The 23347-nt window shown below is 52.5% G+C and overlaps 2 protein-coding genes and 1 non-coding gene across 9 annotated transcripts in view; 1 reads left to right on the top strand and 2 right to left on the bottom strand.

Annotated features, from left to right (window-relative positions):
- Positions 1–593, bottom strand: part of LOC110515620 (FERM, ARHGEF and pleckstrin domain-containing protein 1) — a 99962-nt gene extending 99369 nt beyond the window's left edge. The window contains exon 1 of one of the 4 annotated variants that reach the window (XM_036973380.1): positions 176–593. The gene's annotated coding sequence lies outside the window, so the exon portion shown is untranslated. The remainder of the gene's footprint in view (positions 1–175) is intronic. The other 3 variants (XM_036973379.1, XM_036973378.1, XM_036973377.1) reach the window with 3 other exon arrangements.
- A 40-nt stretch (positions 594–633) lies between these two features.
- On the bottom strand, positions 634–707 carry trnai-aau. Its single transcript has one exon. It is a non-coding gene; the product is annotated as a tRNA-Ile (tRNA).
- A 200-nt stretch (positions 708–907) lies between these two features.
- Positions 908–10047, top strand: LOC118948704 (serine/threonine-protein kinase 24-like). Of its 4 annotated transcripts, none has more exons than XM_036973382.1 (5): positions 930–1268; positions 1577–1865; positions 5308–5538; positions 6627–6683; positions 8432–10047. In XM_036973382.1, exons 2-5 carry the CDS (start codon positions 1824–1826, stop codon positions 8549–8551), a joined length of 450 nt encoding a protein of 149 aa, XP_036829277.1. In that variant the 5' UTR covers positions 930–1268; positions 1577–1823; the 3' UTR covers positions 8552–10047. The 4 variants fall into 4 exon arrangements, with proteins under 4 accessions (XP_036829279.1, XP_036829277.1, XP_036829278.1 ...); XM_036973383.1 differs by having other exon boundaries at positions 1523–1865; XM_036973381.1 differs by having other exon boundaries at positions 930–1865.
- Positions 10048–23347: the final 13300 nt, after the last annotated feature.

Here is a 23347-nt window from a genome sequence, read left to right as displayed (position 1 = left end):
GAGAGAGAATTAACTGGCAAACCGTAGGAATTAGAGGTAAATGAAAAATACAGGACATGATTGACATTGGTTTTCCACTTGCATTTAAAATAGTACGGCTGTCTACCATCTAGCCGACACGGTCAGGGTGCTCAGGTAACCGAAAAGACATAAAAGACGCCCGTTCCTTTCTTACCCTTTTTCCTTCCGATTTGTCCACGTGTATATTTTCCAACAGTGTGTTGACCGAGGTGCGTTCCTTTACGATCCAACTGCGCTGACTTGAAGCATTTTAAAGTTTCAGAAAGGAGAAGCGGCTCTAAAACGCTGATTCTTCCTGGTCGCCATATCGGCTCGACTGACTGACGGCTAACAAACACAGCGTTACGCAGACTTCCATTGAGTTTATTACAGTCGTAACTGCACTACAACTCAGCTGGTGTCCTTTGTATCAGGCCTCTAGAGTAGGAGCAATAGTACCACATAGTGGCTTCCCATAAGCATGACCATAGTTGGGCCAGTTCAAAGTCAACCACTATAATAGACCCATATCCTATGGGACCAATGGAGTAGAATAGAAGAAGTCCAACTTTATCTAGAGAGACGAGTAAATACAAACACAGCCTCTTCAAACAGTCACAAAAAAAAGGGTCATGGCCAGTACGGGTATCGAACCCGCGACCTTCGCGTTATTAGCACGACGCTCTAACCAACTGAGCTAACCGGCCAAGTGAACACAGTAGAACACATTTAGTCTTTTATCCGGTAAAAAACACCCGTTTGCTTTTTATAAACGCTACAATAGCATTATCGGCTCATCTAGATTTCAACGTATTCTCCAAACAGTTACATAATATCATGATTCTTATCATGTTATGATATCACATGTAGTAAATAGCTCGTTGGAAATGTCGTGAACGGTGTTGTTTGAGCCCTCTGCTCCGTTCCCACGTCGGGCGCGTCCAACGCTCTGCTTAGCGTCGATATGGATCCGCCAGTTGCGACAGCACTGACAAGATGGTGGATAGGACAGGAGGAAAATTAGGAACAAAACACAGCTAATATGTATAGTTGACAGCGTGTAAATGGCCTTTTTTGGATTTTAAGTTAGCCAAAACGATTACAAGATCGGAGCGTTTCATATCTATTGAATTTGGGTTTATGTTTGCGAGACGCAGGACCAAAAATGTTGTTTTCTGGCTGCTGGATGAAGGACCCGTCGGATAACGACGTGACAGCCAGTAGTCCGATAGATAATCAGTGATATTAGATCGTGAATGAACTTTACGGTAAAAAAAAAATACATTGAAACCGTTCACTAGTTCGGTCCAGCTAACGTTGTCAGCTAGTTATTTGTTTTCCTGGTTGATTTGTTGTCACTGTGCAGCTATTTGTTTTCCTGGTTGATTTGTTGTCATTGTGCAGCTATTTGTTTTCCTGGTTGATTTGTTGTCATTGTGCAGCTATTTGTTTTCCTGGTTGATTTGTTGTCATTGTGCAGCTAGTCAGGGGTAGACACTAACTAGCTTGCTAATACCACAAGGTTTTCGTGGCCGAGTCGACATGTTTTAACTTTGTACGGCGCTTGTTGGGGAAGGATTCACAGGACGCATCAATAAGGACGCCGGACGCATCGATAAGGACGCAAGACGCATTGATAAGGACGCATCGATAAGGAAGCAAGATGCATCGATAAGGACGCATCGACAAGGAAGCAAGATGCATCGATAAGGACGCTCGACGCCATCCCCCGTCGGACCGACCTGCTGCGTTGTGTATTCTGGGGTTGTAACTAGTGACCAGCTAGTTAGCTGTTATAGCTGGTCAGACTGTCGACAGGTGACATGGCTCACTCTCCGGTTCAGAGTAGCCTGCCAGGGATGCAGGTATGCTGTTTTCACCTCATGTCAAGTAGCTAGTTAAAGTACACCTTACCAAAGTGTTACATACTGAAGCTAGCACTCACCTGCTGTCATCTGATGTTAACAATACTAAAGACATGCACCATAGTGTTATATACTGAAGCTAGCCCTCACCTGATGTTAACAATACTAAATACATGCACCATAGTGTTATATACTGAAGCTAGCCCTCACCTGATGTTAACAATACTAAATACATGCACCATAGTGTTATACTGAAGCTAGCCCTCACCTGATGTTAACAATACTAAAGACATGCACCATAATGTTATATACTGAAGCTAGCCCTCACCTGATGTTAACAATACTAAAGACATGCTCCATAGTGTTATATACTGAAGCTAGCCCTCACCTGATGTTAACAATACTAAATACATGCTCCATAGTGTTATATACTGAAGCTAGCCCTCACCTGATGTTAACAATACTAAAGACATGCACCATAGTGTTATATACTGAAGCTAGCCCTCACCTGATGTTAACAATACTAAAGACATGCTCCATAGTGTTATATACTGAAGCTAGCCCTCACCTGATGTTAACAATACTAAATACATGCTCCATAGTGTTATATACTGAAGCTAGCCCTCACCTGATGTTAACAATACTAAAGACATGCTCCATAGTGTTATATACTGAAGCTAGCCCTCACCTGATGTTAACAATACTAAAGACATGCACCATAATGTTATATACTGAAGCTAGCCCTCACCTGATGTTAACAATACTAAAGACATGCTCCATAGTGTTATATACTGAAGCTAGCCCTCACCTGATGTTAACAATACTAAAGACATGCTCCATAGTGTTATATACTGAAGCTAGCCCTCACCTGATGTTAACAATACTAAAGACATGCTCCATAGTGTTATATACTGAAGCTAGCCCTCACCTGATGTTAACAATACTAAAGACATGCTCCATAGTGTTATATACTGAAGCTAGCCCTCACCTGCTGTCACCTGATGTTAACAATACTAAACACATGCACCATAGTGTTATATACTGAAGCTAGCCCTCACCTGATGTTAACAATACTAAAGACATGCTCCATAGTGTTATATACTGAAGCTAGCCCTCACCTGATGTTAACAATACTAAAGACATGCTCCATAGTGTTATATACTGAAGCTAGCCCTCACCTGATGTTAACAATACTAAAGACATGCTCCATAGTGTTATATACTGAAGCTAGCCCTCACCTGATGTTAACAATACTAAAGACATGCTCCATAGTGTTATATACTGAAGCTAGCCCTCACCTGATGTTAACAATACTAAACACATGTACCATAGTGTTATATACTGAAGCTAGCCCTCACCTGATGTTAACAATACTAAAGACATGCTCCATAGTGTTATATACTGAAGCTAGCCCTCACCTGATGTTAACAATACTAAAGACATGCTCCATAGTGTTATATACTGAAGCTAGCCCTCACCTGATGTTAACAATACTAAAGACATGCTCCATAGTGTTATATACTGAAGCTAGCCCTCACCTGATGTTAACAATACTAAAGACATGCTCCATAGTGTTATATACTGAAGCTAGCCCTCACCTGATGTTAACAATACTAAAGACATGCTCCATAGTGTTATATACTGAAGCTAGCCCTCACCTGATGTTAACAATACTAAACACATGTACCATAGTGTTATATACTGAAGCTAGCCCTCACCTGATGTTAACAATACTAAAGACATGCTCCATAGTGTTATATACTGAAGCTAGCCCTCACCTGATGTTAACAATACTAAAGACATGCTCCATAGTGTTATATACTGAAGCTAGCCCTCACCTGCTGTTAACAATACTAAAGACATGCTCCATAGTGTTATATACTGAAGCTAGCCCTCACCTGATGTTAATAATACTAAAGACATGCACCATAGTGTTATATACTGAAGCTAGCCCTCACCTGATGTTAACAATACTAAAGACATGCACCATAGTGTTATATACTGAAGCTAGCCCTCACCTGATGTTAACAATACTAAAGACATGCTCCATAGTGTTATATACTGAAGCTAGCCCTCACCTGCTGTCACCTGATGTTAACAATACTAAACACATGCACCATAGTGTTATATACTGAAGCTAGCCCTCACCTGATGTTAACAATACTAAAGACATGCTCCATAGTGTTACATACTGAAGCTAGCCCTCACCTGATGTTAACAATACTAAAGACATGCTCCATAATGTTATATACTGAAGCTAGCCCTCACCTGATGTTAACAATACTAAAGACATGCTCCATAAGCACAGCATGCTGCCGATAGAGAGAGACAGTGAATTCCCTTAGTTCATTCTGCATGTCCAATAATAGGCTAGTACAATATTTAACATTAAATTATCCTAGGAGTCACATTGGGGCTACCCCATACTGATGACTAAAAGGAACAAACATAATTTTGTGACTATAATATTTTTTAAATTACTCAAATTGACCTAGTATTATGCAATGATGAGCAAATGGACACAGTTGGAGTCATTCAGTTGATCTTAGGTCCAGCAAAGTTCCAGCACACAAACAGCAGTATTTTGAGAGAGGTTCAATCAACAACTGAGTGTTTCTGCTATGATTAGACTAAAGCAATGGAAAACAGAGGATTCTCTGAGCTAGGCTAAAGACTAAAGCAATGGAAAACAGGATTCTCTGAGCTAGACTAAAGCAATGGAAAACAGGATTCTCTGAGCTAGGCTAAAGACTAAAGCACTGGAAAACAGAGGATTCTCTGAGCTAGGCTAAAGCAATGGAAAACAGAGGATTCTCTGAGCTAGGCTAAAGCAATGGAAAACAGGATTCTCTGAGCTAGGCTAAAGACTAAAGCACTGGAAAACAGAGGATTCTCTAAGCTAGGCTAAAGACTAAAGCAATGGAAAACAGAGGATTCTCTGAGCTAGGCTAAAGACTAAAGCAATGGAAAACAGAGGATTCTCTGAGCTAGGCTAAAGCAATGGAAAACAGGATTCTCTGAGCTAGGCTAAAGACTAAAGCACTGGAAAACAGGATTCTCTGAGCTAGGCTAAAGCAATGGAAAACAGAGGATCCTCTGAGCTACGCTAAAGCAATGGAAAACAGAGGATTCTCTGAGCTAGGCTAAAGACTAAAGCAATGGAAAACAGAGGATTCTCTGAGCTAGACTAAAGCAATGGAAAACAGGATTCTCTGAGCTAGGCTAAAGACTAAAGCACTGGAAAACAGGATTCTCTGAGCTAGGCTAAAGCAATGGAAAACAGAGGATCCTCTGAGCTACGCTAAAGCAATGGAAAACAGAGGATAACATTACCCTCCTCCCCCTCCCTCTCCCCCTCCCTTCTCCTCCCTCTCTCCCTCCTCCCCCCTACCTCCATCTCTCCTCCCCCTCCCCCCTCCCTCTCTCCCTTCTCCTCCTGTAGAACCTGAAGGCAGACCCAGAGGAGCTGTTCACTAAGTTGGAGAGGATCGGTAAAGGCTCGTTTGGTGAGGTGTTTAAAGGAATAGACAACAGGACTCAGAAGGTGGTGGCCATTAAGATCATTGACCTGGAGGAGGCTGAGGATGAGATGGAGGATATTCAGCAGGAGATCACTGTGTTGAGTCAGTGTGACAGCCCCTTCATCACCAAGTACTATGGATCATACCTGAAGGTAGGTCATAGGGTTAGGGGTCAGGGTTAAAGGTTATGGAGCAGGAGAGGTCAGTGTGACAACCCCTTCATCGCCAAGTACTATGTCTCCTATCTCAAAGTGAGCACCACTGTCCCATAAACCCCCCTGTTGTCCCACTGAACCACTGTCCCATAAACCCCCCTGTTGTCCCACTGAACCACTGTCCCATAAACCCCTCTGTTGTCCCACTGTACCTCTATACCACTGTCCCATAAACCCCCCTGTTGTCCCACTGTACCTCTATACCACTGTCCCATAAACCCCCCTGTTGTCCCACTGAACCACTGTCCCAGAAACCCGCCTGCTGTCCCACTGAACCACTGTCCCATAAACCCCCCTGTTGTCCCATAAACCCCCCTGGTGTCCCATAAACCCCCCTGGTGTCCCATAAACCCCCCTGTTGTCCCACTATACCTCTATACCACTGTCTCATAAACCCCCCTGTTTTCCCACTGAACCACTGTCCCATAAACCCCCCTGCTGTCCCACTGAACCACTGTCTCATAAACCCCCCTGTTGTCCCATAAACCCCCTTGTGTCCCATAAACCCCCCTGGTGTCCCATAAACTCCCCTGCTGTCCCATAAACCCCCCTGCTGTCCCATAAACCCCCCTGCTGTCCCATAAACCCCCCTGCTGTCCCATAAACCCCCCCTGCTGTCCCATAAACCCCCCCTGCTGTCCCATAAACCCCCCTGTTGAAGGCTTTTCCAGGTTGTTCTCTAAACATACTATACTTCAGCGAAGTGTCCTCTTTTCTGGCCTAGATACTTAACAGTTAGAGCCACTAGATAGAAGAACCGAAGGGAAAGTGCTACTCCCCTGCAGACATCTGGCCCACAGGCTGATATTTAGGACCATCGTCATGTTAGTAGGAAGGGATTTAACATCATTTTAATCTCACTTCCCACTTCTCTCTATTTAATCCCAAATGGAACCAGGATAAAAGACTCCTGACTCCCACCAGACAGAGCTTCTCAGGGCATCAGCACTTATTGCTACAGATTTGGAGGAACCAGCCCCTGTCCTAACAGGGCCTCTGTAACTGGCTTCTCTTGTCTGCTTCAGGAGGCCAAGCTGTGGATCATTATGGAGTATCTAGGGGGAGGCTCGGCATTAGATCTGGTGAGTGATGTTACCAGTAGTCAGACGATATGTGGACGTTGTGTTAGCTAACGGTTGTGTGAGTTTTGCTAGCAAACAGGGGCGGTTGTGTAAGTTGTCCTAGCAAACAGGGGAGGTTGTGTAAATTGTCCTAGCTAACAGGGGAGGTTGTGTAAATTGTCCTAGCTAACAGGGGTGATTGTGTGAGTTGTCCTAGCTAACAGGGGTGATTGTGTGAGTTGTCCTAGCTAACAGGGGTGGTTGTGTGAGTTGTCCTAGCTAACAGGGGTGATTGTGAGAGTTGTGCTAGCTAACAGGGGAGGTTGTGTGAGATGTGTGAGTTGTGCGAGCTAACAGGGGAGATTGTGTGAGTTGTGCTAGCTAACAGGGGAGGTTGTGTGAGTTGTGCTAGCTAACAGGGGAGGTTGTGTGAGTTGTGCTAGCTAACAGGGGAGGTTGTGTGAGTTGTCCTAGCTAACAGGGGAGGTTGTGTGAGTTGTCCTAGCTAACAGGGGTGATTGTGTAAGTTGTGCTAGCTAACAGGGGAGGTTGTGTGAGTTGTGCTAGCTAACAGGGGAGGCTGTGTGAGTTGTGTGAGTTGTGCTAGCTAACAGGGGAGGTTGTGTGAGTTGTGCTAGCTAACAGGGGAGGTTGTGTGAGTTGTGCTAGCTAACAGGGGTGGTTGTGTAAGTTGTGCTAGCAAACAGGGGAGGTTGTGTAAGTTGTGCTAGCTAACAGGGGAGGTTGTGTGAGTTGTCCTAGCTAACAGGGGTGATTGTGTGAGTTGTGCTAGCTAACAGGGGTGATTGTGTAAGTTGTGCTAGCTAACGGGTGGTTGTGTAAGTTGTGCTAGCTAACAGGGGAGGTTGTGTGAGTTGTGCTAGCTAACAGGGGAGGTTGTGTGAGTTGTGCTAGCTAACAGGGGAGGTTGTGTGAGTTGTGCTAGCTAACAGGGGTGGTTGTGTAAGTTGTGCTAGCTAACAGGGGAGGCTGTGTGAGTTGTGCTAGCTAACAGGGGAGGTTGTGTGAGTTGTGCTAGCTAACAGGGGAGGTTGTGTGAGTTGTGCTAGCTAACAGGGGTGGTTGTGTGAGATGTGTGAGTTGTGCTAGCTAACAGGGGAGGTTGTGTAAGTTGTGCTAGCTAACAGGGGTGATTGTGTGAGTTGTGCTAGCTAACAAGGGAGGTTGTGTGAGTTGTGCTAGCTATCAGGGGTGGTTGTGTAAGTTGTGCTAGCTAACAGGGGAGGTTGTGTGAGTTGTGCTAGCTAACAGGGGAGGTTGTGTGAGTTGTGCTAGCTAACAGGGGAGGTTGTGTGAGTTGTGCTAGCTAACAGGGGAGGTTGTATGAGTTGTGCTAGCTAACAGGGGTGGTTGTGTAAGTTGTGCTAGCTAACAGGGGAGGCTGTGTGAGTTGTGCTAGCTAACAGGGGAGGTTGTGTGAGTTGTGCTAGCTAACAGGGGAGGTTGTGTGAGTTGTGCTAGCTAACAGGGGAGGTTGTGTAAGTTGTGCTAGCAAACAGGGGAGGTTGTGTAAGTTGTGCTAGCTAACAGGGGAGGTTGTGTGAGTTGTCCTAGCTAACAAGGGAGGTTGTGTGAGTTGTGTAAGTCGTGCTAGCTAACAGGGGAGGTTGTGTGAGTTGTCCTAGCTAACAGGGGAGGTTGTGTGAGTTGTGCTAGCTAACAGGGGCGGTTGTGTGAGTTGTGCTAGCTAACTGGCGCGGTTGTGTGAGTTGTCCTAGCTAACAGAGGCGGTTGTGTGGTTTTTCCAGTTGGAGCCGGGGTTGCTGGATGAGACTCAGATCGCCACCATCCTCAGAGAGATTCTGAAGGGTCTGGAATACCTCCACTCAGAGAAGAAGATACACAGAGATATCAAAGGTACTAGCTAGCATGGATACCAGTAGGGGCTAACCTAGCTAGCATGGGTACCAGTAGGGGCTAACCTAGCTAGCATGGGTACCAGTAGGGGCTAACCTAGCTAGCATGGGTACCAGTAGGGGCTAACCTAGCTAGCATGGATACCAGTAGAGGCTAACCTAGCATGGATACCAGTAGAGGCTAACCTAGCTAGCATGGATACCAGTAGGGGCTAACCTAGCTAGCATGGATACTAGTAGGGGCTAACCTAGCTAGCATGGATACCAGTAGGGGCTAACCTAGCTAGCATGGATACTAGTAGGGGCTAACCTATGTCACAGGCCGGCTCATAACCTGTGGCAATGAGGGGACACGAACAGCAGGTATAGGCCAAAAAAGGTTATTTATTATAATACCGGTAGGGGCTAACCTAACTAACAGTGATACTAGTAGGGACTAACCTAACTAACAGGGATACTAGTAGGGGCTAGCAGGGATACTAGTAGGGACTAACCTAACTAACAGGGATACTAGTAGGGGCTACTAGTAGGGGCTAACCTAGCTAGCATGGATACTAGTAGGGGCTAACCTAGCTAGCATGGATACCAGTAGGGGCTAACCTAGCTAGCATGGATACCAGTAGGGGCTAACCTAGCTAGCATGGATACCAGTAGGGGCTAACCTAGCCAGCATGGATACCAGTAGGGGCTAACCTAGCTAGCATGGATACTAGTAGGGGCTAACCTAGCCAGCATGGATACCAGTAGGGGCTAACCTAGCTAGCATGGATACCAGTAGGGGCTAACCTAGCTAGCATGGATACTAGTAGGGACTAACCTAACTAACAGGGATACTAGTAGGTACATAGATATCAACAGTACTGACCGGGTTAATGTAGAAGGTACATAGACATCAACAGTACTGACCGGGTTAATGTAGAAGGTACATAGATATCAACAGTACTGACAGGGTTAATGTAGAAGGTACAGGGACATCAACAGTACTGACAGGGTTAATGTAGAAGGTACAGGGACATCAACAGTACTGACAGGGTTAATGTAGAAGGTACATAGACATCAACAGTACTGACAGGGTTAATGTAGAAGGTACATAGACATCAACAGTACTGACAGGGTTAATGTAGAAGGTACAGGGACATCAACAGTACTGACATGGTTAATGTAGAAGGTACAGGGACATCAACAGTACTGACCGGGTTAATGTAGAAGGTACATAGACATCAACAGTACTGACAGGGTTAATGTAGAAGGTACATAGACATCAACAGTACTGACAGGGTTAATGTAGAAGGTACAGGGACATCAACAGTACTGACAGGGTTAATGTAGAAGGTACGGGGACATCAACAGTACTGACAGTGTTAATGTAGGGGGCATTTTCTATGACGTGAACAGTGAGTTGTCCAGATTAGAATGAGTGACATTAACCCACAACTAGTGACCTCCTCCTCAAGGGGTTTGTCTCTCTTGGTGTAACGTTTAAGGTGTTGGGTTGACAGTCTCTGGACCTGGGTTTGAATCCTGGTCGGGCCTACCCCTTGGTTCCATTCTGGGTTTGAGTCCTGGTCGGGCCTACCCCTTGGTTCCATTCTGGGTTTGAGTCCTGGTCGGGCCTTCCCCTTGGTTCCATTCTGGGTTTGAGTCCTGGTCGGTCCTACCCCCTAGTTCCATTCTGGGTTTGAGTCCTGGTCGGGCCTTCCCCCTAGTTCCATACTGGGTTTGAGTCCTGGTCGGGCCTTCCCCCTAGTTCCATTTTGGGTTTGAGTCCTGGTCGGGCCTAGCCCCTAGTTCCATTCTGGGTTTGAGTCCTGGTCGGGCCTAGCCCCTAGTTCCATTCTGGGTTTGAGTCCTGGTCGGGCCTACCCCCTAGTTCCATTCTGTGTTTGAGTCCTGGTCGGGCCTTCCCCCTAGTTCCATTCTGTGTTTGAGTCCTGGTCGGGCCTAGCCCCTAGTTCCATTCTGGGTTTGAGTCCTGGTCGGGCCTACCCCCTAGTTCCATTCTGGGTTTGAGTCCTGGTCGGGCCTTCCCCTTGGTTCCATTCTGGGTTTGAGTCCTGGTCGGGCCTACCCCTTGGTTCCATTCTGAGTTTGAGTCCTGGTCGGGCCTTCCCCCTGGTTCCATTCTGGGTTTGAGTCCTGGTCGGGCCTTCCCCCTAGTTCCATTCTGGGTTTGAGTCCTGGTCGGGCCTTCCCCCTGGTTCCATTCTGGGTTTGAGTCCTGGTCGGTCCTACCCCCTAGTTCCATTCTGGGTTTGAGTCCTGGTCGGGCCTTCCCCCTAGTTCCATTCTGGGTTTGAGTCCTGGTCGGGCCTAGCCCCTAGTTCCATTCTGGGTTTGAGTCCTGGTCGGTCCTACCCCCTAGTTCCATTCTGGGTTTGAGTCCTGGTCGGGCCTTCCCCCTAGTTCCATTCTGTGTTTGAGTCCTGGTCGGGCCTACCCCCTAGTTCCATTCTGGGTTTGAGTCCTGGTCGGGCCTTCCCCTTGGTTCCATTCTGGGTTTGAGTCCTTGTCGGGCCTACCCCTTGGTTCCATTCTGGGTTTGAGTCCTGGTCGGGCCTTCCCCCTGGTTCCATTCTGGGTTTGAGTCCTGGTCGGGCCTTCCCCCTAGTTCCATTCTGGGTTTGAGTCCTGGTCGGGCCTTCCCCCTGGTTCCATTCTGGGTTTGAGTCCTGGTCGGTCCTACCCCCTAGTTCCATTCTGGGTTTGAGTCCTGGTCGGGCCTTCCCCCTAGTTCCATTCTGGGTTTGAGTCCTGGTCGGGCCTAGCCCCTAGTTCCATTCTGGGTTTGAGTCCTGGTCGGGCCTACCCCCTAGTTCCATTCTGGGTTTGAGTCCTGGTCGGGCCTTCCCCCTAGTTCCATACTGGGTTTGAGTCCTGGTCGGGCCTTGCCCCTAGTTCCATTCTGGGTTTGAGTCCTGGTCGGGCCTTCCCCCTAGTTCCATTCTGGGTTTGAGTCCTGGTCGGGCCTAGCCCCTAGTTCCATTCTGGGTTTGAGTCCTGGTCGGGCCTAGCCCCTAGTTCCATTCTGGGTTTGAGTCCTGGTCGGGCCTACCCCCTGGTTCCATTCTGGGTTTGAGTCCTGGTCGGTCCTACCCCCTAGTTCCATTCTGGGTTTGAGTCTTGGTCGGGCCTTCCCCCTAGTTCCATACTGGGTTTGAGTCCTGGTCGGGCCTTCCCCCTAGTTCCATTTTGGGTTTGAGTCCTGGTCGGGCCTAGCCCCTAGTTCCATTCTGGGTTTGAGTACTGGTCGGGCCTAGCCCCTAGTTCCATTCTGGGTTTGAGTCCTTGTCGGGCCTACCCCCTAGTTCCATTCTGGGTTTGAGTCCTGGTCGGGCCTTCCCCCTAGTTCCATTCTGTGTTTGAGTCCTGGTCGGGCCTTCCCCTTGGTTCCATTCTGGGTTTGAGTCCTGGTCGGGCCTACCCCTTGGTTCCATTCTGGGTTTGAGTCCTGGTCGGGCCTTCCCCCTGGTTCCATTCTGGGTTTGAGTCCTGGTCGGGCCTTCCCCCTAGTTCCATTCTGGGTTTGAGTCCTGGTCGGGCCTTCCCCCTGGTTCCATTCTGGGTTTGAGTCCTGGTCGGTCCTACCCCCTAGTTCCATTCTGGGTTTGAGTCCTGGTCGGGCCTTCCCCCTAGTTCCATTCTGGGTTTGAGTCCTGGTCGGGCCTAGCCCCTAGTTCCATTCTGGGTTTGAGTCCTGGTCGGGCCTAGCCCCTAGTTCCATTCTGGGTTTGAGTCCTGGTCGGGCCTTCCCCCTGGTTCCATTCTGGGTTTGAGTCCTGTTCGGTCCTACCCCCTAGTTCCATTCTGGGTTTGAGTCCTGGTCGGGCCTTCCCCCTAGTTCCATTCTGGGTTTGAGTCCTGGTCGGGCCTTCCCCCTAGTTCCATTCTGGGTTTGAGTCCTGGTCGGGCCTTCCCCCTGGTTCCATTCTGGGTTTGAGTCCTGGTCGGGCCTTCCCCCTAGTTCCATTCTGGGTTTGAGTCCTGGTCGGGCCTAGCCCCTAGTTCCATTCTGGGTTTGAGTCCTGGTCGGGCCTAGCCCCTAGTTCCATTCTGGGTTTGAGTCCTGGTCGGGCCTTCCCCCTGGTTCCATTCTGGGTTTGAGTCCTGGTCGGGCCTACCCCCTAGTTCCATTCTGGGTTTGAGTCCTGGTCGGGCCTTCCCCCTAGTTCCATTCTGGGTTTGAGTCCTGGTCGGGCCTTCCCCCTAGTTCCATTCTGGGTTTGAGTCCTGGTCGGGCCTAGCCCCTAGTTCCATTCTGGGTTTGAGTCCTGGTCGGGCCTAGCCCCTAGTTCCATTCTGGTTTTGAGTCCTGGTCGGGCCTAGCCCCTGGTTCCATTCTGGGTTTGAGTCCTGGTCGGTCCTACCCCCTAGTTCCATTCTGGGTTTGAGTCCTGGTCGGGCCTTCCCCCTAGTTCCATACTGGGTTTGAGTCCTGGTCGGGCCTTCCCCCTAGTTCCATTTTGGGTTTGAGTCCTGGTCGGACCTAGCCCCTAGTTCCATTCTGGGTTTGAGTCCTGGTCGGGCCTAGCCCCTAGTTCCATTCTGGGTTTGAGTCCTGGTCGGGCCTACCCCCTAGTTCCATTCTGGGTTTGAGTCCTGGTCGGGCCTTCCCCCTAGTTCCATTCTGTGTTTGAGTCCTGGTCGGGCCTAGCCCCTAGTTCCATTCTGGGTTTGAGTCCTGGTCGGGCCTAGCCCCTAGTTCCATTCTGGGTTTGAGTCCTGGTCGGGCCTTCCCCTTGGTTCCATTCTGGGTTTGAGTCCTGGTCGGGCCTACCCCTTGGTTCCATTCTGGGTTTGAGTCCTGGTCGGGCCTACCCCTTGGTTCCATTCTGGGTTTGAGTCCTGGTCGGGCCTTCCCCCTGGTTCCATTCTGGGTTTGAGTCCTGGTCGGGCCTTCCCCCTAGTTCCATTCTGGGTTTGAGTCCTGGTCGGGCCTTCCCCCTGGTTCCATTCTGGGTTTGAGTCCTGGTCGGTCCTACCCCCTAGTTCCATTCTGGGTTTGAGTCCTGGTCGGGCCTTCCCCCTAGTTCCATTCTGGGTTTGAGTCCTGGTCGGGCCTACCCCCTAGTTCCATTCTGGGTTTGAGTCCTGGTCGGGCCTTCCCCCTAGTTCCATTCTGTGTTTGAGTCCTGGTCGGGCCTAGCCCCTAGTTCCATTCTGGGTTTGAGTCCTGGTCGGGCCTACCCCCTAGTTCCATTCTGGGTTTGAGTCCTGGTCGGGCCTTCCCCTTGGTTCCATTCTGGGTTTGAGTCCTGGTCGGGCCTACCCCTTGGTTCCATTCTGGGTTTGAGTCCTGGTCGGGCCTTCCCCCTGGTTCCATTCTGGGTCTGAGTCCTGGTCGGGCCTTCCCCCTAGTTCCATTCTGGGTTTGAGTCCTGGTCGGGCCTTCCCCCTGGTTCCATTCTGGGTTTGAGTCCTGGTCGGTCCTACCCCCTAGTTCCATTCTGGGTTTGAGTCCTGGTCGGGCCTTCCCCCTAGTTCCATTCTGGGTTTGAGTCCTGGTCGGGCCTAGCCCCTAGTTCCATTCTGGGTTTGAGTCCTGGTCGGGCCTAGCCCCTAGTTCCATTCTGGGTTTGAGTCCTGGTCGGGCCTTCCCCCTGATTCCATTCTGGGTTTGAGTCCTGGTCGGGCCTTCCCCCTGGTTCCATTCTGGGTTTGAGTCCTGGTCGGTCCTACCCCCTAGTTCCATTCTGGGTTTGAGTCCTGGTCGGGCCTTCCCCCTAGTTCCATTCTGGGTTTGAGTCCTGGTCGGGCCTTCCCCCTAGTTCCATTCTGGGTTTGAGTCCTGGTCGGGCCTTCCCCCTAGTTCCATTCTGGGTTTGAGTCCTGGTCCGACCTAGCCCCTAGTTCCATTCTGGGTTTGAGTCCTGGTCGGGCCTTCCCCCTGGTTCCATTCTGGGTTTGAGTCCTGGTCGGTCCTACCCCCTAGTTCCATTCTGGGTTTGAGTCCTGGTCGGGCCTTCCCCCTAGTTCCATTCTGGGTTTGAGTCCTGGTCGGGCCTTCCCCCTAGTTCCATTTTGGGTTTGAGTCCTGGTCGGGCCTAGCCCCTAGTTCCATTCTGGGTTTGAGTCCTGGTCGGGCCTTCCCCCTGGTTCCATTCTGGGTTTGAGTCCTGGTCGGGCCTTCCCCCTAGTTCCATTCTGGGTTTGAGTCCTGGTCGGGCCTTCCCCCTGGTTCCATTCTGGGTTTGAGTCCTGGTCGGTCCTACCCCCTTTGTTCCATTCTGGGTTTGAGTCCTGGTCGGGCCTAGCCCCTAGTTCCATTCTGGGTTTGAGTCCTGGTAGGGCCTAGCCCCTAGTTCCATTCTGGGTTTGAGTCCTGGTCGGGCCTACCCCCTAGTTCCATTCTGGGTTTGAGTCCTGGTCGGGCCTTCCCCCTAGTTCTATTCTGTGTTTGAGTCCTGGTCGGGCCTAGCCCCTAGTTCCATTCTGGCTTTGAGTCCTGGTCGGGCCTACCCCCTAGTTCCATTCTGGGTTTGAGTCCTGGTCGGGCCTTCCCCTTGGTTCCATTCTGGGTTTGAGTCCTGGTCGGGCCTACCCCTTGGTTCCATTCTGGGTTTGAGTCCTGGTCGGGCCTTCCCCCTGGTTCCATTCTGGGTTTGAGTCCTGGTCGGGCCTTCCCCTTGGTTCCATTCTGGGTTTGAGTCCTGGTCGGGCCTACCCCTTGGTTCCATTCTGGGTTTGAGTCCTGGTCGGGCCTTCCCCCTGGTTCCATTCTGGGTTTGAGTCCTGGTCGGGCCTTCCCCCTAGTTCCATTCTGGGTTTGAGTCCTGGTCGGGCCTTCCCCCTGGTTCCATTCTGGGTTTGAGTCCTGGTCGGTCCTACCCCCTAGTTCCATTCTCGGTTTGAGTCCTGGTCGGGCCTTCCCCCTAGTTCCATTCTGGGTTTGAGTCCTGGTCGGGCCTAGCCCCTAGTTCCATTCTGGGTTTGAGTCCTGGTCGGGCCTACCCCCTAGTTCCATTCTGGGTTTGAGTCCTGGTCGGGCCTTCCCCCTAGTTCCATTCTGGGTTTGAGTCCTGGTCGGGCCTAGCCCCTAGTTCCATTCTGGGTTTGAGTCCTGGTCGGGCCTTCCCCCTGGTTCCATTCTGGGGTTGAGTCCTGGTCGGGCCTTCCCCCTGGTTCCATTCTGGGTTTGAGTCCTGGTCGGGCCTACTCCCTGGTTCCATTCTGGGTTTGAGTCCTGGTCGGGCCTACTCCCTAGTTCCATTCTGGGTTTGAGTCCTGGTCGGGCCTACCCCTTGTTTCCATTCTGGGTTTGAGTCTTGGTCGGGCCTACCCCTAGTTCCATTCTGGGTTTGAGTCCTGGTCGGGCCTACTCCCTGGTTCCATTCTGGGTTTGAGTCCTGGTCGGGCCTTCCCCCTAGTTCCATTCTGGGTTTGAGTCCTGGTCGGGCCTAGCCCCTAGTTCCATTCTGGGTTTGAGTCCTGGTCGTTTCTAGCCCCTAGTTCCATTCTGGGTTTGAGTCCTGGTCGGGCCTACCCCCTAGTTCCATTCTGGGTTTGAGTCCTGGTCGGGCCTTCCCCTTGGTTCCATTCTGGGTTTGAGTACTGGTTGGGCCTACCCCTTGGTTCCATTCTGGGTTTGAGTCCTGGTCGGGGCTTCCCCCTGGTTCCATTCTGAGTTTGAGTCCTGGTCGGGCCTTCCCCCTAGTTCCATTCTGGGTTTGAGTCCTGGTCGGGCCTTCCCCCTAGTTCCATTCTGGGTTTGAGTCCTGGTCGGGCCTAGCCCCTAGTTCCATTCTGGGTTTGATTCCTGGTCGGGCCTAGCCCCTAGTTCCATTCTGGGTTTGAGTCCTGGTCGGGCCTACCCCCTAGTTCCATTCTGGGTTTGAGTCCTGGTCGGGCCTTCCCCTTGGTTCCATTCTGGGTTTGAGTCCTGGTCGGGCCTACCCCTTGGTTCCATTCTGGGTTTGAGTCCTGGTCGGGCCTACCCCCTAGTTCCATTCTGGGTTTGAGTCCTGGTCGGGCCATCCCCCTAGTTCCATTCTGGGTTTGAGTCCTGGTCGGGCCTACCCCCTAGTTCCATTCTGGGTTTGAGTCCTGGTCGGGCCTTCCCCCTGGTTCCATTCTGGGGTTGAGTCCTGGTCGGGCCTTCCCCCTGGTTCCATTCTGGGTTTGAGTCCTGGTCGGGCCTACTCCCTGGTTCCATTCTGGGTTTGAGTCCTGGTCGGGCCTACTCCCTAGTTCCATTCTGGGTTTGAGTCCTGGTCGGGCCTACCCCTTGTTTCCATTCTGGGTTTGAGTCTTGGTCGGGCCTACCCCTAGTTCCATTCTGGGTTTGAGTCCTGGTCGGGCCTACTCCCTGGTTCCATTCTGGGTTTGAGTCCTGGTCGGGCCTTCCCCCTAGTTCCATTCTGGGTTTGAGTCCTGGTCGGGCCTAGCCCCTAGTTCCATTCTGGGTTTGAGTCCTGGTCGTTTCTAGCCCCTAGTTCCATTCTGGGTTTGAGTCCTGGTCGGGCCTACCCCCTAGTTCCATTCTGGGTTTGAGTCCTGGTCGGGCCTTCCCCTTGGTTCCATTCTGGGTTAGAGTACTGGTCGGGCCTACCCCTTGGTTCCATTCTGGGTTTGAGTCCTGGTCGGGGCTTCCCCCTGGTTCCATTCTGAGTTTGAGTCCTGGTCGGGCCTTCCCCCTGGTTCCATTCTGAGTTTGAGTCCTGGTCGGGCCTTCCCCCTAGTTCCATTCTGGGTTTGAGTCCTGGTCGGGCCTTCCCCCTAGTTCCATTCTGGGTTTGAGTCCTGGTCGGGCCTAGCCCCTAGTTCCATTCTGGGTTTGATTCCTGGTCGGGCCTAGCCCCTAGTTCCATTCTGGGTTTGAGTCCTGGTCGGGCCTACCCCCTAGTTCCATTCTGGGTTTGAGTCCTGGTCGGGCCTTCCCCTTGGTTCCATTCTGGGTTTGAGTCCTGGTCGGGCCTACCCCTTGGTTCCATTCTGGGTTTGAGTCCTGGTCGGGCCTACCCCCTAGTTCCATTCTGGGTTTGAGTCCTGGTCGGGCCATCCCCCTAGTTCCATTCTTGGTTTGAGTCCTGGTCGGGACTACTCCCTGGTTCCATTCTCGGTTTGAGTCCTGGTCGGCCCTACTCCCTGGTTCCATTCTGGGTTTGAGTCCTGGTCGGGCCTACTCCCTAGTTCCATTCTGGGTTTGAGTCCTGGTCGGGCCTTCCCCTTGGTTCCATTCTGGGTTTGAGTCCTGGTCGGGCCTAGCCCCTAGTTCCATTCTGGGTTTGAGTCCTGGTCGGGCCTAGCCCCTAGTTCCATTCTGGGTTTGAGTCCTGGTCGGGCCTACCCCCTAGTTCCATTCTGGGGTTGAGTCCTGGTCGGGCCTACCCCTTGGTTCCATTCTGGGTTTGAGTCCTGGTCGGGCCATCCCCCTAGTTCCATTCTGGGTTTGAGTCCTGGTCGGGCCTACTCCCTGGTTCCATTCTGGGTTTGAGTCCTGGTCGGGCCTACCCCCTAGTTCCATTCTGTGTTTGAGTCCTGGTCGGGCCTAGCCCCTAGTTCCATTCTGGGTTTGAGTCCTGGTCGGGCCTTCCCCCTAGTTCCATTCTGGGTTTGAGTCCTGGTCGGGCCTTCCCCCTGGTTCCATTCTGGGTTTGAGTCCTGGTCGGGCCTAGCCCCTAGTTCCATTCTGGGTTTGAGTCCTGGTCGGGCCTAGCCCCTAGTTCCATTCTGGGTTTGAGTCCTGGTCGGGCCTACCCCCTAGTTCCATTCTGGGGTTGAGTCCTGGTCGGGCTTACCCCTTGGTTCCATTCTGGGTTTGAGTCCTGGTCGGGCCATCCCCCTAGTTCCATTCTGGGTTTGAGTCCTGGTCGGGCCATCCCCCTAGTTCCATTCTTGGTTTGAGTCCTGGTCGGGCCTACTCCCTGGTTCCATTCTGGGTTTGAGTCCTGGTCGGGCATACTCCCTGGTTCCATTCTGGGTTTGAGTCCTGGTCGGGCCTAGCCCCTGGTTCCATTCTGGGTTTGAGTCCTGGTCGGGCCTACCCCCTAGTTCCATTCTGGGTTTGAGTTCTGGTCGGGCCTTCCCCTTGGTTCCATTCTGGGTTTGAGTCCTGGTCGGGCATACTCCCTGGTTCCATTCTGGGTTTGAGTCCTGGTCAGGCCTAGCCCCTGGTTCCATTCTGGGTTTGAGTCCTGGTCGGGCCTACCCCCTAGTTCCATTCTGGGTTTGAGTTCTGGTCGGGCCTTCCCCTTGGTTCCATTCTGGGTTTGAGTACTGGTCGGGCCTACCCCTTGGTTCCATTCTGGGTTTGAGTCCTGGTCGGCCTTCCCCCTGGTTCCATTCTGGGTTTGAGTCCTGGTCGGGTCTTCCCCTTGGTTCCATTCTGGGTTTGAGTCCTGGTCGGGCCTACCCCTTGGTTCCATTCTGGGTTTGAGTCCTGGTCGGGCCTTCCCCCTGGTTCCATTCTGGGTTTGAGTCCTGGTGGGGCCTACCCCCTAGTTCCATTCTGTGTTTTAGCCCTGGTCGGGCCTTCCCCCTGGTTCCATTCTGGGTTTGAGTCCTGGTGGTGCCTACCCCCTAGTTCCATTCTGTGTTTGAGTCCTGGTCGGGCCTTCCCCCTGGTTCCATTCTGGGTTTGAGTCCTGGTCGGGCCTTCCCCCTAGTTCCATTCTGGGTTTGAGTCCTGGTTGGGCCTTCCCGCTGGTTCCATTCTGGGTTTGAGTCCTGGTCGGTCCTACCCCCTAGTTCCATTCTGGGTTTGAGTCCTGGTCGGGCCTTCCCCCTAGTTCCATTCTGGGTTTGAGTCCTGGTCGGGCCTTCCCCCTAGTTCCATTCTGGGTTTGAGTTCTGGTCGGGCCTAGCCCCTAGTTCCATTCTGGGTTTGAGTCCTGGTCGGGCCTAGCCCCTAGTTCCATTCTGGGTTTGAGTCCTGGTCGGGCCTACCCCCTAGTTCCATTCTGGGTTTGAGTCCTGGTCGGGCCTATCCCCTAGTTCCATTCTGGGTTTGAGTCCTGGTCGGGCCTTCCCCTTGGTTCCATTCTGGGTTTGAGTCTTGGTCGGGCCTACCCCTAGTTCCATTCTGGGTTTGAGTCTTGGTCGGGCCTACCCCTAGTTCCATTCTGGGTTTGAGTCCTGGTCGCGCCTACTCCCTGGTCCCATTCTGGGTTTGAGTCCTGGTCGGGCCTACCCCTTGGTTCCATTCTGGGTTTGAGTCCTGGTCGGGCCTTCCCCCTAGTTCCATTCTGGGTTTGAGTCCTGGTTGGGCCTACCCCTTGGTTCCATTCTGGGTTTGAGTCCTGGTCGGGCCTTCCCCCTAGTTCCATTCTGGGTTTTGGTCCTGGTCGGGCCTTCCCCCTAGTTCCATTCTGGGTTTGAGTCCTGGCCGGGCCTAGCCCCTAGTTCCATTCTGGGTTTGAGTCCTGGTCGGGCCTAGCCCCTAGTTCCATTCTGCGTTTGAGTCCTGGTCGGGCCTACCCCCTAGTTCCATTCTGGGTTTGAGTCCTGGTCGGGCCTTCCCCTTGGTTCCATTCTGGGTTTGAGTACTGGTCGGGCCTACCCCTTGGTTCCATTCTGGGTTTGAGTCCTGGTCGGGCCTTCCCCCTAGTTCCATTCTGGGTTTGAGTCCTGGTCGGGCCTAGCCCCTAGTTCCATTCTGGGTTTGAGTCCTGGTCGGGCCTTCCCCCTAGTTCCATTCTGGGTTTGAGTCCTGGTCGGGCCTTCCCCCTAGTTCCATTCTGGGTTTGAGTCCTGGTTGGGCCTAGCCCCTAGTTCCATTCTGGGTTTGATTCCTGGTCGGGCCTAGCCCCTAGTTCCATTTTGGGTTTGAGTCCTGGTCGGGCCTACCCCCTAGTTCCATTCTGGGTTTGAGTCCTGGTCGGGCCTTCCCCTTGGTTCCATTCTGGGTTTGAGTCCTGGTCGGGCCTACCCCTTGGTTCCATTCTGGGTTTGAGTCCTGGTCGGGCCTTCCCCCTGGTTCCATTCTGGGTTTGAGTCCTGGTCGGGCCTTCCCCCTGGTTCCATTCTGGGTTTGAGTCCTGGTCGGGCCTTCCTCCTAGTTCCATTCTGGGTTTGAGTCCTGGTCGGGCCTTCCCCCTGGTTCCATTCTGGGTTTGAGTCCTGGTCCGGTCTTCCCCCTAGTTCCATTCTGGGTTTGAGTCCTGGTCGGGCCTTCCCCCTGGTTCCATTCTGGGTTTGAGTCCTGGTCGGGCCTAGCCCCTAGTTCCATTCTGGGTTTGAGTCCTGGTCGGGCCTAGCCCCTAGTTCCATTCTGGGTTTGAGTCCTGGTCGGGCCTACCCCCTAGTTCCATTCTGGGTTTGAGTCCTGGTCAGGCCTAGCCCCTAGTTCCATTCTGGGTTTGAGTCCTGGTCGGGCCTTCCCCCTAGTTCCATTCTGTGTTTGAGTCCTGGTCGGGCCTAGCCCCTAGTTCCATTCTGGGTTTGAGTCCTGGTCGGGCCTACCCCCTAGTTCCATTCTGGGTTTGAGTCCTGGTCGGGCCTACCCCCTAGTTCCATTCTGGGTTTGAGTCCTGGTCAGGCCTAGCCCCTAGTTCCATTCTGGGTTTGAGTCCTGGTCGGGCCTTCCCCCTAGTTCCATTCTGGGTTTGAGTCCTGGTCGGGCCTACCCCCTAGTTCCATTCTGGGTTTGAGTCCTGGTCGGGCCTTCCCCTTGGTTCCATTCTGGGTTTGAGTCCTGGTCGGGCCTACCCCTTGGTTCCATTCTGGGTTTGAGTCCTGGTCGGGCCTTCCCCCTGGTTCCATTCTGGGTTTGAGTCCTGGTGGGGCCTACCCCCTAGTTCCATTCTGTGTTTTAGCCCTGGTCGGGCCTTCCCCCTGGTTCCATTCTGGGTTTGAGTCCTGGTGGTGCCTACCCCCTAGTTCCATTCTGTGTTTGAGTCCTGGTCGGGCCTTCCCCCTGGTTCCATTCTGGGTTTGAGTCCTGGTCGGGCCTTCCCCCTAGTTCCATTCTGGGTTTGAGTCCTGGTTGGGCCTTCCCCCTGGTTCCATTCTGGGTTTGAGTCCTGGTCGGTCCTACCCCCTAGTTCCATTCTGGGTTTGAGTCCTGGTCGGGCCTTCCCCCTAGTTCCATTCTGGGTTTGAGTCCTGGTCGGGCCTTCCCCCTAGTTCCATTCTGGGTTTGAGTTCTGATCGGGCCTAGCCCCTAGTTCCATTCTGGGTTTGAGTCCTGGTCGGGCCTAGCCCCTAGTTCCATTCTGGGTTTGAGTCCTGGTCGGGCCTACCCCCTAGTTCCATTCTGGGTTTGAGTCCTGGTCGGGCCTACCCCCTAGTTCCATTCTGGGTTTGAGTCCTGGTCGGGCCTTCCCCTTGGTTCCATTCTGGGTTTGAGTCTTGGTCGGGCCTACCCCTAGTTCCATTCTGGGTTTGAGTCTTGGTCGGGCCTACCCCTAGTTCCATTCTGGGTTTGAGTCCTGGTCGCGCCTACTCCCTGGTTCCATTCTGGGTTTGAGTCCTGGTCGGGCCTACCCCTTGGTTCCATTCTGGGTTTGAGTCCTGGTCGGGCCTTCCCCCTAGTTCCATTCTGGGTTTGAGTCCTGGTTGGGCCTACCCCTTGGTTCCATTCTGGGTTTGAGTCCTGGTCGGGCCTTCCCCCTAGTTCCATTCTGGGTTTTGGTCCTGGTCGGGCCTTCCCCCTAGTTCCATTCTGGGTTTGAGTCCTGGCCGGGCCTAGCCCCTAGTTCCATTCTGGGTTTGAGTCCTGGTCGGGCCTAGCCCCTAGTTCCATTCTGCGTTTGAGTCCTGGTCGGGCCTACCCCCTAGTTCCATTCTGGGTTTGAGTCCTGGTCGGGCCTTCCCCTTGGTTCCATTCTGGGTTTGAGTACTGGTCGGGCCTACCCCTTGGTTCCATTCTGGGTTTGAGTCCTGGTCGGGCCTTCCCCCTAGTTCCATTCTGGGTTTGAGTCCTGGTCGGGCCTAGCCCCTAGTTCCATTCTGGGTTTGAGTCCTGGTCGGGCCTTCCCCCTAGTTCCATTCTGGGTTTGAGTCCTGGTCGGGCCTTCCCCCTAGTTCCATTCTGGGTTTGAGTCCTGGTTGGGCCTAGCCCCTAGTTCCATTCTGGGTTTGATTCCTGGTCGGGCCTAGCCCCTAGTTCCATTCTGGGTTTGAGTCCTGGTCGGGCCTACCCCCTAGTTCCATTCTGGGTTTGAGTCCTGGTCGGGCCTTCCCCTTGGTTCCATTCTGGGTTTGAGTCCTGGTCGGGCCTACCCCTTGGTTCCATTCTGGGTTTGAGTCCTGGTCGGGCCTTCCCCCTGGTTCCATTCTGGGTTTGAGTCCTGGTCGGGCCTTCCCCCTGGTTCCATTCTGGGTTTGAGTCCTGGTCGGGCCTTCCCCCTAGTTCCATTCTGGGTTTGAGTCCTGGTCGGGCCTTCCCCCTGGTTCCATTCTGGGTTTGAGTCCTGGTCCGGTCTTCCCCCTAGTTCCATTCTGGGTTTGAGTCCTGGTCGGGCCTTCCCCCTGGTTCCATTCTGGGTTTGAGTCCTGGTCGGGCCTAGCCCCTAGTTCCATTCTGGGTTTGAGTCCTGGTCGGGCCTAGCCCCTAGTTCCATTCTGGGTTTGAGTCCTGGTCGGGCCTACCCCCTAGTTCCATTCTGGGTTTGAGTCCTGGTCGGGCCTAGCCCCTAGTTCCATTCTGGGTTTGAGTCCTGGTCGGGCCTAGCCCCTAGTTCCATTCTGGGTTTCAGTCCTGGTCGGGCCTACCCCCTAGTTCCATTCTGGGGTTGAGTCCTGGTCGGGCCTACCCCTTGGTTCCATTCTGGGTTTGAGTCCTGGTCGGGCCATCCCCCTAGTTCCATTCTGGGTTTGAGTCCTGGTCGGGCCATCCCCCTAGTTCCATTCTGGGTTTGAGTCCTGGTCGGG

Source organism: Oncorhynchus mykiss, unplaced genomic scaffold, assembly GCF_013265735.2.
Source record: "Oncorhynchus mykiss isolate Arlee unplaced genomic scaffold, USDA_OmykA_1.1 un_scaffold_240, whole genome shotgun sequence".
Taxonomy (NCBI): Eukaryota; Metazoa; Chordata; class Actinopteri; order Salmoniformes; family Salmonidae; genus Oncorhynchus; species Oncorhynchus mykiss.
This window is presented reverse-complemented; position numbering and strand designations above follow the sequence as displayed.